The 15223-nt window shown below is 45.6% G+C and overlaps 1 protein-coding gene across 1 annotated transcript in view; it reads left to right on the top strand.

The window, feature by feature from the left end:
• LOC147624050 (uncharacterized) overlaps positions 1 to 14467 on the top strand; it is a 41518-nt gene extending 27051 nt beyond the window's left edge. The window contains exons 5-12 of the mRNA XM_086820714.1: positions 68 to 203; positions 283 to 338; positions 425 to 481; positions 567 to 722; positions 13367 to 13414; positions 13524 to 13659; positions 13742 to 13918; positions 14062 to 14467. Coding sequence (XP_086676840.1) covers positions 68 to 203; positions 283 to 338; positions 425 to 481; positions 567 to 722; positions 13367 to 13414; positions 13524 to 13659; positions 13742 to 13918; positions 14062 to 14219 — 924 coding nt within the window. The 3' untranslated portion in view covers positions 14220 to 14467. The remainder of the gene's footprint in view (positions 1 to 67; positions 204 to 282; positions 339 to 424; positions 482 to 566; positions 723 to 13366; positions 13415 to 13523; positions 13660 to 13741; positions 13919 to 14061) is intronic.
• The last annotated feature ends 756 nt before the right edge of the window (positions 14468 to 15223 follow it).

Raw genomic sequence — 15223 nt, forward strand, 5'->3', positions numbered from 1 at the left:
AGCATTTTCCTGTTAGTGCTCGCAGCCGTGTTTGCTACTAGTTGAAAATGTTGTTTATATATTGCAGGAGGAAGAGGAACAGTTATTGGCAGAACCTTCGGAGAGAAGCCATACCTCAGAAACACTGAAAAGGTTTCGGCAGGAAGAAGAGCGCAGGCTGTTCCTTGAAAAAAAGAATCTTCATGATAAATTAATCTGGCTAGGTAATAGTCGAGCTTTGTTTTGGACTTTTGGTAGAATGGAACATGTGATTTTATAAATACCACTCGTGTCCAATGGCAGCCAAGAATTGTGGTATTCTACATGTGAGTGAAGATGTGGAACTCTGCTTATCCTTGGTAGGCTTCATCAAATTTGCACTATTGGGTATGCTAAAAGTTTGCTAGATCTCAAAGAGCTAACAACAGGCAGTTACAAGCTGCAGTCAATAGAAGAATGGTTCCGGAGCATCTTGTATAAGCTCATCAAGTTTTCCAAACAGGTTAAGAGTTTGGAACTTCTCTAAGTGATCCCATTATGAGTGTTATGTCTGAATCTACACTTAAGGCTCTCTGTTTTGATGGCAGCGCCGTGATCTGGAGAAAGGAAAACAAAAACTTCTTGTGACTTCAGATGTTGGGCGAAAAATCTTTATGTTGAAAAAAAAGGCCAAAGAAGCTCTGGAAGCCAAAGAGATGGCAGGCCAAAAACAGGCTGGGGATCATTGCAATGAGCAGCAGGAGGTACGCTTATCACCTTGTTAATACTTTACAATGGCTTAAGACTTAGTATTGTGCCCTTTGGCCTCTTGGAGCATTGCACTAGTCTTTTTGATGTGCTTGTGCCTATGCTGATAGATGACCATTAATTTCCTAGGGCTTAATTTTGCCAAATTTTAGTGTACCTGTAGCAAGGTTGGTTGCCCGGCACACTAAGTGGTGGTTCTCCTCTGGAGAATATGTCCAGAGTCCTCAATGCTCACAGCGCAGCGCACATATAAATAGACAGATTAGAAAGGAGCATAACATAAATGACAAGATTGGCAAGAGTGACAAGAATACTGGACAACACTAGTATTACTCCAAGACACTGTTACATGCCCTTCACTGTACCATGCGCACCCAGTAGTGGTTACAGTGAGTAGGACAACACACAGACTGAAACTTGCCATGACGACACCTGATGATCCAGGTATGCACTATGTCAATCTCTGGGACACACCACCCAAAAGTTTCCCAAGAGGAAATACTGCACTTTCTGTGAGAAGAGTGGGCATGAAGATAAGGATTGTTATTATATTAAGGGGTTCTGCCAGCTGCATCAACAACAACAAGAGTTCCCTACTCCGAGCTCCCCTCCTGGCTACTATGCCACTCCCCATGGATCAATCCCTCCGACCACCCTACCATATCAGGGTGCTGCTTCTTCCACCTACCTTACCACTCCTGTTACATGCGGAAGCTCTAGGAGTCTTCTTTCAGCCCTAAACACCATCTTGGAACATGCTGATGCAAAACGCAAGAGAAGAGAGAGAGGGATAGCTGAGTATTCAGTATATTCATATGGTACAAAAAGGATGTACAATCTTGCAGCCATAGGCTGCCTTGAAAAGGTAGTAAAATCATAGTCACAGGAAACGGCCGTTTCAGTCCCTAGAAAGGCGTTTCTCCCTTTTAGGACCCCATCCGTTTCCATGGCCGTTTCTCGTTTCACAAGTGATATTGTCACAGGAAACGGCCGTTCCCACCCCTAAAAACTCGTTTCCCCGTTTCCATTACTCGAACGTTTCCGTTCCCATTTCTCATTTTTGGTGACTGAGTAAAATACCTAATCTAACCCTAGGTCTATGACCCAGTTCTTGGCTGGACTGAATGGTCACAACGATGAACAACTAATGCTATTTATAGGCCTTGGAATGACCAAGTGAACCGGTCGACTGTTGGTTGGCCAGCTCGTGGACAAAGTCCATAAGATACTGCAGCCGACGGGTCCTTTTCCTCATTTGAGCGCTGGCTGACATCATCCCTTGTCCAACACCAGTCAAATCCCTTGCCAAAACAGCAACCCATGCTCCAAAACTCAGGTTCTGATCTATCTTTATCTTGTTGCCTCTTCAAGATTAGCCAGTGCATGTCTTGCACATGACATTTCCCAAAGTACATCATCTTGGGTACAAAATAGTAATAAAGAAAGATAATTATAAAATCTGATCTAGGTACATGAGCAGAGAGCTCTCATATCACCCTAATACATCCCTCATGAGCTGCTGTGGCATGGCGCTCAAGGTGGTAAAACTGAGCTAGCGCGAGAAGGTCTTGCGATGATGGGAGATGATGGCCCGGATCCTCTTGTGGTGGTGTGGCCGTGGACGAGGGCCATGGGGTTTGGGGCGTTAAGCTCTGCATAACTCAATGGCTCTGTCGAGTGTCACACCTCTGGGCCGAGCTCCTGCACTAGCATGTGGTTCAGGTATGGTGGGTGGATCGGCCCTTGGAGTGCTGGTATGGAAGAAGTCGGTGAGAGCTCTTTGTGCTGGTCCTCGAGCAAGTACAACTGATCTGGATCTCACTAAGGAATCCCTGTGTTTGTGGAGCTCTAGAAGAAAAAGTCCCAGGCATCTCTGATCCGGGAAGTCCTTGATCCTAGAAAGTGGTGGAACCCAGCTCGGAAGAGGCAATGGAACCTCCCCCGAATCTCATAGTATACAGGGCATGGACATATGTAAAGATCCTCTGTCTCGGGCTCTGTGCGACAGAGCTGGCATATCTTGTCCTCTCTGGTGCGGCCACCCTGGGCCCATATCTGGTAGTCTCCACTCTCAGCTGGTGGGACGAGGCGCAGATTTAGCGGATTGTGCATCTCACCCCAAAAGATAGGTGTGTGTCCAGGTAACGTGGGCGGACAATGAAACCATCCTCTGTCAGGCATAGGAGGTGATCTTTGTAGAAGGCCATCTTCGTCCTCAGTGGACGACTAGGTTAACTCCATGTCCTTTGAGTATCCACTCTGACAATGTCCTTCCTGATAACCCTTTCTGCTCTGTGTGGTTGAGAGCAAACAATGGGGCCTCTATGCTGTACTGGAACGGGGGGAGTGCCTCCATCTGCATGCCGTGCATGCCAAACCAAGTGCCTACTTGTGCATACCAGCACTCTGTATCTCCCTCGAGTGTCAGCTGTCTCGAGGACTCCAGGGCTAGCCGGGGGTATCTATCTAGTGGAAGCTCCCATAGCCTGTGCTAGTATGTAACTGTCTGGAATAGAGCCTTTGTCACTATCAGTGCAGCTCCCATCTCTGCCTGCACAATCTCATGTGGCACTGATGGCTTACTCCTAATCATGTGCGAGATCATCTCCACTAGGGGCCTCTCCATCAGCTTCCACCCATCATATACCTCCTTTGTATCTGTCTTGGCCGGCTCTCTCCTCTGTCTCCTCCTGTGGTATAAGCTGGGACCTTAGATGGGGGCACCATACAGTAGTGCAGGTGTAACTAGAGTATCAAATAGCCAAAGCTTCGTCCTCGCCTCCTGAAACTGTATCTGTGAGCATTGCCTCTCTAGTGAGCCAAGGGCTGCATATCCCCTCATCAATCTAGCTTTGGCCGCCTTCCTCATAGGTCCAACAAAAGTGATCCCAAGGTATACATATGAGGTAACATACTCCACAGGCTCTCCACTGTATGTAAACTGTACTGCAGATCTACCTATCCGCAGTGGGGAGGTGTTAAAGATCATGACCTTGGTCTTTCCAAGGTTCACAGTGAGGTCCTTGTCCTCGCAAAAGGCCCGTAATGCATCCAAATGCCTCTGTAGCCCTTCTAGTGAATCAGAAATAAGAACAATATCATGTGCATACAAGAGGATCGGTATCAGGACTCCTGCTAAATGTGCTCCTGGTCCTCCTTGTCTGTCTATGTAATCCGAGATCTCGTCAATGTATAGACGAAATAGAGTAGGAGAAAAGGGGCTGTAACATGCGGAAGCTCTGGGGAGTCTTCTTTCAGCCCTAAACACTCTTGGAAACCTTCTGATGCAAAAACGCAGGTAGAGAGAGAGTAGAGAGAGAGAGAGAGAGAGGTGCTGGAAATTCAGTATATACTATGGTACAAAAAGGGTACATATCTGCAGCCATGGGCTGCCTTCATAAAAAGGTGGTTAACACCAAAATCTGTCCCCTTTGGGACCTCTAAGGATCCAAACCCCTAGTGGGATTGAATGAATAAAACGTTGAGCAAGGGGGCCTTTTTATATGGGTCTTAGACCCCTTTTTATGCTGGCCGACTGCTGGTCGGCCAGTTCCATGTCCATAACACGCCTTTCAGTGCTGCCCGACTGCTGCTGATCCTTGTCCTTGATGCACCTGCTGCTGCCCCTTATCTGCTGGTTCAGCCGACCATGTTATGGGCAGCCGACACCTCCTGTCCTACAGCCGACACACCTCTACAGCCAGCCGACTCACTTCTGCAGCCAGCCGACTGCACTTATCTGGATCATGCGCTTCAGCTGTCTGCTTCCTTCCATGCTCCCACTTGTTCTGCTCCACGTCCACTTCAGATGATACACCTGAAGCTCCTACATTCTGGTTCTACCTATCTTCTACTGGTTCATGGTCTTTATCTGTTTGCCTCTTCTGGATCTAGCCCTGAGAATGTCCATGGCATCTGTGATGCACATGACAGGGGCAGCCCTGCGTGACCCCGATAGTGATGTGCATGATCTCTGAGTCACCTGTTGGAGCCTGTACTTTGCTTGTGAGACTGACTCATAGAGTGTAATGATCTCCCAAAGCATCTCTGCTGGCACTCCCATATCCTGTAGCCTCCTCATCAGTGTGGCCCGTGGGACGGTATTTAAAGCTTTACGTAAATCCACAAAGCAGCAGTATATCCGGTGCGAGTGAGCTCTCCCCTCCTCAATGATCCCCCGTAGTATAAAGATATGATTTAGTGTGGAGTGCCCTCTCCTGAAGCCTGCCTGCCCCGGTGCTCTGAGTCTCTACTCCTCGGACCATCTACTAAGCTCATGCTCCAAAATCGAACCATAAGTCTTGGCCAAGGTGTGACCAATCATGATAGTCCTGTAGTTGCTGGGGGTTTTCTCTTGGAGGGGCTGACGGGCTGGAGCTGCAGCACATGCTCTTTCTCTCTCCCTCTTTTGCTTGGCACACGGAGGACTGGACTGCAGGTGCACAGGGGCTGCACACATTCTCTTGGGCTCTCTTGGCTATTGGTGAGCTGCAGACGGTTGCAGGAGGGGAGGCGCAGGACTGCAGGTCTTTCCCTCTCTCTCTCTCTCTCTCTCTCTCTCTCTCTCTCTCTCTCTCTCTTCGCAAGCAGCTGCAACCAGGATGAGGCGCTTTCCCTCTCTTTTCGAAGGGGGCAAGCAGACTGCAGGCAGCGCACAGGGCTGAACAGCAGGCTCTCTCTCCCTCCATCTCGCTAGGAGTCAGGCTGCAGCATGTAAGTTCTCCCTTGGTAAGCTGGAAGGCTGGACTGCTCTTTCCCCCTTCCTCTTGCGTGGAAGGCAGCAGGAGATGCAGCACGGCAGCACTGTTCTCTCTCTCTCTCTCTCTCTCTCTCTCTCTCTTCTTTTTGGCACAGTCACGTGGACGTTTCGCTCTCTCTTGGAAGGAGGCGTGGGGCTGCTTTGAGACTGTTTATGGGCTGTTTTGGTTGTCTGCAAGTACAGGGTCATTTGAATGTGTTTCTTGGCATGGAAGTGATGCAAGTTCGCATGGGTGCATGTTCATGGAGCAGATTGTTTTCTTCCTGCTTGAAAGGAACGGAGGGACCTATAGTTGTGGACATATCTATGTTTCCAGATGTTTCATGAGGAAAAAGGTCACTGGATGTATGCCGTTGTTGGCACTATATTTGGATGGTGCTTTGTATGGTTTTGTGTGGAAACAGGACGAAGGTTTCAAGGGGAAACAGGCCTAAGGGTTTCATGTGGAAGTAGGTCGTAGGTTTCTTGAGGAAACATGTTTTTGGTTTCTCCAGGAGAGATAGGTCACATACAGGCAGTGAATACAGGAATTGACACATGTTTTGTACAGCCTTGTTGCTAATTGGACAGGGGTCGGGGAATCCATGGCTGAGATGGATAGTACCCTTGGAAGGCAGAGAGAGTTGGTACAGGTGTGTCGACTGGTCACTATATGGTATGCTGTGTTGTGATACGAGTTCTCTTTTGGGAAACAGTTTGGAGTCATCGTTGTAATGCAGGAGCATTGGATGTGTCAGGGTGTGATGCTGTTCATGGATGGTTGTGGTAGCCTTGATCATGGGAGAAAGCTTCTGTATGTAGGACTCAATGTGTGGGAGTCTTTGATGTGAACAATGGCTGGACTTGTTTGTGGATGCCAAATGGACAAGAAGCCATGATGCAGGGTCTTTGCAGGCTTCAGGAGTTCTACTGTGACGGCTGAGTTTCTAGCCTTACTGTAATCAAAGCTCGTATAATCAATTAAAGAAATACCACAAGGGGAACCACTGCGTTTTGGGATAGCTCCCCCTGTTTGTTTTCCTTTTCTAGGTGTTGAAGTGTTTTGTGTGCAAGTTTGTTTTTGCACTGCCCTTTGGTTTCGCTTGAAGACCAAGGCCGGTTTACAAGCCGTTGAAGTGTTTTGTGTCCCAGTTTGTTTTGCACCGTCCTTTGGTTTCGTTTGAAGGCCAAGGCCGGTTTAGAGAGAGAAAGAGAGAGGGAGAAATGAAATGATATATTAACGTCTCTAAGAGGCCATAATGGCGTATGAGACCAAAACAGAGAGTACATCTGAAGTTGGTGTCTCATCAAAGAGAACAACTAAATGAGACTAAAAAGTACAATAAACTGATTGTCCTACAGTTATAAGAACAGAACTGTAAAACTCCAAGATGATAGTGAGTAGAAAATACTGGAAAATACTGAAAGAGAGAGAAAGAAAGAAAGAAAGAAAACTATATTAACGTCCTTTAGAGGCCACATCTAACCTATAGGACTAATCAGATACATCCATGTGATTACATTCCACTTCGGGAGCAACAAAATGAAAATAGAGATAAAACTAAAAATAGTTCAAATTCCCTACATGACCGTAGGAGAATCCTAGATAACATGAAGGATTTCTCTAGCAGCTACTCTTCATTACTACCATGTTTGGTTGTCCTGAAATCTGCAATAACAGCTCTACCTCTACGGTAGACTGCCCATTTTCCTTGTTTCCTTGCTTCCTATACTTTATTGAGTTCTTGTTTCTTGTTTTTTAGTTGTGTGGCTGTGAGTTCATCCGCCATCCACACCTTCGTTCCCTTAAGTGACCTTGTTTGCTTCATGACTTTAATTTTGTCTTTCATATCTGCGTACCTCAAAACCACATGTTTTCCTTTGATTGCCACTGAGGGATCTCCAATGTCGATGAAAGGGATAGCTCTGCATAGCTTTCTTTGTAGAATCTCGCATTCCGGGACATAAGTATCATTCGCAATCTCCTCGTCCTCCAATACCTCCACCTATTCCCAACCCTCTGTCAAACCACCCACCCTAATTTCTTTTGCAATCCATTGCTGCTCGTTCTCTTCATTAATCTGTGATATTACTTCTTTAATGAAAATTTCTTTAGGCTGTGGATCAAGTAAATTTACCTGTGTGATTTCCTCCCTGTTTTCTTTTTCGTGTTGTTCCTTAATCTTTTTCTCCAGGGTTGAAAGATGTTGTTTTGTCTGATGTAGTTCATTTTGCAAGGCTGAATTTGTTTGCTGAAGATGTTGAATCATGCTCAGGAGGTACCGCTCCCATGGTGATGGTTTTTCATTGGGTTTGGTAGGAGGGGAGATAAGGGTTTCGGAGAAGGTTTTCTTGCTGGCCATGTCAAACTGCTGGACTGTTTGAGAGGTTGCTCTTCACGAACTCCACCCCCATGAGGTGCAAGCCCTTACCTGCTTGGAGGTGGGTTACAACCCTACCCTACAACTAGGGTGAGCAGGTGGGCAATAGGTGCACAGGTCCGTATGTGAGTAGCAGGAGAGATGGACAACGGGGGAGAGAGAGAGAGAGAGAGAGAGAGAGAGAGAGAGAGAGAGAGAGAGAGAGAAATGAAATGATATATTAACGTCTCTAAGAGGCCATAATGGCCTATGACACCAAAACTGAGAGTACATCTGTGTCTCCTGAGCTCAAGTAGGAACAGTCCCAGGCATCTCTAATCCTCAAACTCCATGACCTTGCGTAACGGCCCAAAACCCTCTCGGAAGAGGCAGTGATATCTCCCTCGCATCTCATAATAGACTGTACATCGGCAAATGTAGTGCTCCTCTGTCTCTCCCTCCTGGTAGCATAGCTGACAAATGCGATCATCCAAGATCTGATGCACATATCACCCTGTCTCAATCCGCAGTTGGTGTGATGAGGTCTAGATCTGTCCAATGGCACAACGTATCCCATGTGATAGGTGTAACATCCATGTACACCGGGCGGGTGAAAATCATTTGGTGAGAGGTGTAGAAAATGGCTCTTGTAATGAGCCATTTTCGTGCCTAAGGACTCAAGGGTACTAGCCCATGTCCTCTCTGTGTCCACTCTGATGATATCCATCCTGATCACGCGGTTTTCCTCTGAGCGGGTGAGATCCAAAAATAGACAATCTAGACTGTAATGAAAGGGTGGTGAAGATGGGCAACCCTCCCCAAGATGGGCATTTATTTCTACTCAATCCAAGTACTTTAGGATTGAGTTCAGGTACAGTCAACCTAAGAGTGAAGAAAAAGTAATCTTCACTCTTACAGACCATGAAAATTCTATGCCAATGAACATACAAAAACAAGCAAGTATGCAAATGCATTTTCTTACAATACATAGATAGTGAGAAGCCCGAATGGGAGAGAGTAATCAGCCTTCTTGTTGATGTAGAGCTGTACAATGGTTGCAACTTTGTACTTGATCCAAAGATGAAGGGAAAAGAGAGCTGAAATTGGAGTAATAAGAGAGTTGAAACCTCATTTACAGACTTGCTTTACAGACTTGCTGCAATAATGGACAGCATGGGAAAAGGTGGAAGATGGAGTAGTTACATCATGTGGAAGCGTTGATGGAGAGGTCGGGGTTGTACCAAGTGGTGTGGGTTGCTTTAGGGTGAGTAGGGATTGATTTACAACAAGGGAGTTGTGTGTAGAATGAGAGGAAAAGGGTTGTATTTATAGGAAACGAGAGTTTCAAGGCTTAAGAGGGAAAGTAAGGCTGAAAAAGACAAGTGTCAGGCCACATGTTAGAAGGTGGGACAAGTGGAGGGACACTTGGAAACTCAAGTGACAAGTGTTGGGATACTTGTCCATTCTTGGAGCTCAAGTGACAAGTATTGGGACACTTGTCCATTCTTCTAGAACTTTCTGTGGGTGAGGTGTCAACTGCCAAAATAAGAAACCTCCAAATTTAGCAAGCACAGTTAGGATGCAAAAATTACTAAATATAGTAAGTGATTCCTAAATTTTAGAAAATCTCTATTTTTTAGGGTTAGCCTTCTTAGGGCAAACCGAGGTCCCTATTTTTTAAGGGCCCGGCCCTAGATTTTAGGGACACCCAATATGGGAGTCAAATGAAAGCTCTTTCCGTCCACATTCACAAAATAGTAATGGTTTTTTCAATCTGATACATCTAACTCATGTAAAATGAAAATCAAGCAATCACTCTAACATAGACTTTAATTGGTCATGCCATCTTATGGATTGTAATTGTCTGTTCTGGCGGATCTAGCCCACACTCCCAGGCATCAATCCTTTCTATGTGCGAGCTTGACCTTGGTATGCTTGAGTTCCGACCATAGGCGCCCAATCAAGTCATATAGGTGGAAGTGTGTACTATCCATGTTCTAGTCCACTGCGTGGACCACCATAACCTATGGCCACTCACCAGTAGCTAGCTCCTATGCACGAATCTATCCAAATGAATGGATTTTCTTGCTTATCTAAATTCAAAGGAAAACATAGAAGAAAGTATAATTATTACAAAGGATACAAAGAATTCTTTCTTTCATTTTGTGTTGGGTCATGACAAGTAGTGTGTCCATTGGTGTGAACACCCCCTTAGGGTGCGACCCCCCCCCCCCCCCCCCCCCTCCCCAAGGCCTTGTAGGTGATGCCGCCAAGGAAGCACCTGTGTGAAAATATACCCAAAAAGGGCCACGTTTTTATAACATTTGTCTTTGCCTGATTGCTCATGCTGGCCGACCAGCTCCTTGCCCTCATATAAAAATGAGGCGCCTCTTAATCCTCTCCATCAACCAACATTGATTGGGCGCCAACTCTTATCAGCGTTTCACCCCCTTTCTGCTGGATTGATCACGGACTGCACCACAGCGTGCTTCAGTACCATCTGTTGGCGTTGGAACAGGCCGCCTACAAACTGGCGAAACCCGTCAATACTGCTGCTGCTCTGATACCATGTGAGGGCAAAAGAGACCAAAGGACCAAATATATGAAAGATCAGAGTAAAACACACAGCATGCAATGGTGATATGTATATAAAGGATGAAGTCCAGTACAGGAGTTCTATGTGAGACTCCGAATGAGCAGAGAAGGACCAAATATATGAAAGATCAGAGTAAAACACACAGCATGCAATGGTGATATGTATATAAAGGATGAAGTCCAGTACAGGAGTTCTATGTGAGACTCCGAATGAGCAGAGAAGGATGCTATCCCAAAAAACGCAGACATCAATCCCGAAGTAAGCCTGATGTGAGCGCCTAGAAGCGAGCACCGATGTATCTCTGAAGTAGAGCTGAGATGTAAGCACTGATGTAAGCGCTTATGAGCTAATAGCTATTGATGGAAAAACACAAGAGTGTGCTGTGGTGAAAAACGCAGATGTATGCACCATGGACCAACAACAGCAATATGTGAAAAACGCTGAAGAAGAACTGCAGGAGAACACGTTCAGTTCAGCAGCAGTAGTGATAGGTTTCGCCTGTTTGTAGGCGGCCTGTTCCAACGCCAACAGATGGTACTGAAGCACGCTGTGGTGCTGTCCGCGATCAATCCAACAGAAAGGGGGTCAAACGCTGATGAGAGTTGGTGCCCAGTCGATGTTGGTTGATGGAGAGGATTAAGAGACGCCTCATATTTATATGAGGGCAAGGAGCTGGTCGGCCAGCATGAGCAGTCGGGCAAAGATAAATGTTATAAAAACATGTCCCTTTTTGGTCTGAGAGGGGGTGTGTGAAAATATACCCAAAAAGGGTATTTATCCGAATGAGCAGCCTTCTCTGCTCATTCGGAGTCTCACATAGAACTCCTATACTGGACTTCATCCTTTATATACATATCACCATTGCATGCTGTGTGTTTTACTTTGATCTTTCATATATTTGGTCTCTTTTGCCCTCACAGCACCTTGTGGGGTTTTGAACCCAAGACCTCCTGGTCATAGGCAAACACCTTCACCACTTGGGGTAACACCTCATTGGCTGGGTGTGAACAGCCCTTATTAAGGTCTAGGTCAAAAGATGAGGCTTGATGCCTATAAAAGCAATGTACATGGTGGAAGTATTATCATAATTCATTCATCATTGTGCTGTGCAATCTCTCTCCATAACATTTCATTTCATTTCATTTCATTTCTCTCCCCTTGTGCACCATTGTCATGGCTTGAGCTTCCATCTTATCTCTCTACTTACAGTCCCATGGAAAGAGAAGATTGCAGTCCTGCGGGGTGGGGCAGGCGTGCTGGAGGACCGTCAGATGTGGAGAGGATCTACTCAATTAGCATGGTAGAGCACCTGGATCTGGAAACACGGGAGAAGGAGTGAAGGAGTGATGCACTGGGCATCCCATCAACCTATGGTGGACACTCAGGGGAAAGGGCTAGCGCTGGCGAAGCCACGATGATAGTTTCCACCGAATCTGTGAAGTGCTGGAAAAAGTGGCGGGGTTGGGGGCGGGAAGTCACCATCCCGCCAGCACCTATTGGTCTTGATCACACATACCTCGCTTTGACTATTTCTTGCACATCTTTGCCACTCATTTTGGACACACACCCCCAACACACACACACACACACACACACACACACACACACACACACAAAAGTAAAAAATACAAAATAAAACACTTTCACCAGCGTTCACTTCCACAACGTCCTAGACTCTGTTTATGAGGATCATGTATCTCGCCTTACTTCTGACCACCTCACATCGCCCATCTCCACCCTCACATCACGGCTCTCTTCTATCATTCATGAATCAGCGCAAGTGAGTTCCCCTCACACCGCTTGTTCTATCACCAAGCCACCTTGGGCTCATGGCCGGAAAATGGGTGGTTTGAGAACACATGGCTTCACCTCCTGCAGGAGCGTGCATGTGCGGGTATACCTGAGATGCAGAGATCCTTTCGCTGCCTTACCTGTGGGAAGAAGCATGCGTTTTTATGCAAATGCAAGGCTGAGTTGTACAAACTCTTCTTGCGTGAAGAAAACTCGGGTGCAAGGCGCATTCTTGAAGAAAAGAATCTACCCATGCCCATGACAGATCCTCTAAGGCGGGAAGCCTTATGGCATCTTTATGATGTGCCGAATCAGCCCATACCACACCTACCACACATTTCACGCCCCACTTCAGCCATCGACAAACTACCATTGTCACCAGCGCCCTACAGAAGCTGCACAATGCTTGTAAACGTCTTAGCAGGTCTTGGTTTGTTTGCCCGACCTGGACTTCAGATGTTTGACAAAAGTTGTCGGAGCAACATGTGTAATGGGCAGCGAAAAGAAAAAACCCAAAAAAAGCAAAAAAAATGTTTAGTTTAAAAAAAAAAAAAAAAAAATAGGATGGTTCTAGTTGTTTTTGAAGTATTTCGTGCTAGAAATGTTTCGCTTGTTTTTAACCCATGAAACACGTTTTTTTTTCCATGGGTGTTGCCAATGTCATGCATGGACCCTGAAGTGTAGGAGTATGGTGGAAGTGTGTATTTTGCATCCTAACTAAGAGATTGTATTTCATTAAAGAACGTGAACACACTTTTCTCGGGAGATAGTGTTACCCGTCTACTAGATGGGCCACCTCTTACACACTGTGGCTTTAACCGCCCTGCTCACCAAGTACCCCTTTCCCCTAACTGTCACAAAATTAAACAGCTGATTATCGATAGTTACAGAGGAGAATCTTTTGTACAGTGTACTTTCTAGAAGTCAGGTAAATGGGTGAGTTAAAGCACTGCAAGTTGGCATTTGAAGAGGGTTGCAAGTGTGAACAAGAAGCCTCACAAGGATGATCATGGCCTTTAGCATGGCTTTACGCAAAGAATCAATGCTATGCTCATGTGTCATTGAAAAAAGCATTGTGCCCAACTGTGGGGGTTGGTCTCGAAGTTTTTGAGTATATGCCTAGCTTGTGCTAAGAGGTAATATTGTCATTGACAGAAAATGATCGAGGACAAATCAGAGTTACAGCCCAAAGCTCAGAAGAAGGTGTGTAAACATACGTATATGTTGGTCGCATGACTTGACAATTAGCAGAATTTTTTATTGTGGTTGTGTTATCAGGGGTTGAAGCTTATAATTAATTTTGGTATGACAGGCACGCAAGGAGGATGCGAAGGCCAGAGTAGCTGCTGAAAAAATAGCTGCAAGGCGGGCTGCTGGAACAGAAGAAATGCTCATCAAGTGGCAAATAATGGCAGAACAAGCACGATTGAAGCGCGAAAGCCAAGCAGGTATTTTTTTAATCATGTTCTGAGTAGGTATTGATTTGCTCTGTTTTATACGAATCAAGTAGTGGTATTAATTTGCTTGCAGGAGGATCGGAGGGTCTGGCTGCTAACAAGACAAGCAAATCTTTATGCGCTACTGGCACCCAAGAGCAGGAACTGATATATGCCAAAGAGAATGGAGCTGTGCGATTAGTGAGTAAACAAAAGAAGTCAGACTTGGGGATGCCAACAGTAGCAGCTGGGGATTCTGGCAGACCACCTGGTTTGTTTCGAATGCTTCTTTGACTATTTTTGTAATTGGTGTGTGATCCCTTGCACTAAAACTAAAAACACGATGCTGTAGTAAAGCTATTGTTTGGACGTGTGTACTTGGACAAGTTACTCATAGCTACACTGTTGGTTCAGGTTCCGTGCCCACAGCTTTAAGAGCATTAGCTTGGAAAAAGGAATGCTGTATTACTGTTAATGATCTGATAGCTGTCCTTGAAATGGAGCCGCACATGACCAAATCCACCTTGCTCTATCGGTTGTATAATAGAAAGGCTGCAACAAGCTCCAGCTGAATTGATCACTGAAGAGACGCATCTTCATCATTTAGTCGGTTCCAATTTTGGTAGGTTTGTAGGGCTCGTTTATCTTTGTCACGGGTCTCTTTTGGAGATGCAGATGAGAGTGTACAGGAAGGCACGGAAGAAGTCAGATGTAATAAAAAAAAGCAGCTGTACAATTGCAGCGTTATTTTCTCAAATGTGCATCAAAGCTTATGTTACTGTGTTTTTAAATGTCACCACCAGCTGTGCTGTTCTATGCACACTCCAAACAATTCTCTCTTTTTTTTTTCGTGAAATGGTGTTTTATATTATATGTAAAATGTACATCAGCCACATGGCTCACACAGAACCTATGGCCCCAAACAAAACCCCCACAAAAGATCCTCTAAAGGATCATGACCATGCAAACCTGTACACTAATAAGAAAGCCTCCTAGCCAAATAAGCATCCTAGATAAAAGCATCAAAGATGAGCTAGCCGAGCCGCCGTAGACCATAACGAAATAACATCTGCATCCAGTAGCTGAGCTGAGAGAAGAGAAGAAAACTGCCAAAGTAGCAAACCGCGGATATGTAGAATGTGCCCATGTATTCCAGACAAGGAATCAAAAATGAACCCATTCCGTGTAGTCCAAATATGCCAAAGTCCTGTCCATCTAAGGAAATGGAATATCACAAGGTGACTGTCTGAAGTAATGACTTGAGGACAAATCCCAAATATCCACTGATGAGCCGAAACAGTAGACCTCTCTACTGCCTCCCAAATGCGAGAGACAAAAGACCAAATCTGACGGGCCACTGGACAACTCATGAACAGATGCATAACTCTCTCTCTCTCTCTCTCTCTCTCTCTCTCTCTCTCTCTTCGAGTGTGTGTAGAGCTCTTGTGTGGATATGACCAATGTGCCTAGTCTTGCAGAGACGGGTGTGGTCTCCAATAAAAAAAGCAGCAATACAATTGCAGCGTTATTCTCTCAAATGTGCATCAAAGCTTATGTTACTGTGTTTTTAAATGTC

Source organism: Cibotium barometz, chromosome 26 (assembly GCF_041138505.1).
Source record: "Cibotium barometz isolate CiBa-2024 chromosome 26, ASM4113850v1, whole genome shotgun sequence".
NCBI lineage: Eukaryota > Viridiplantae > Streptophyta > Polypodiopsida > Cyatheales > Cibotiaceae > Cibotium > Cibotium barometz.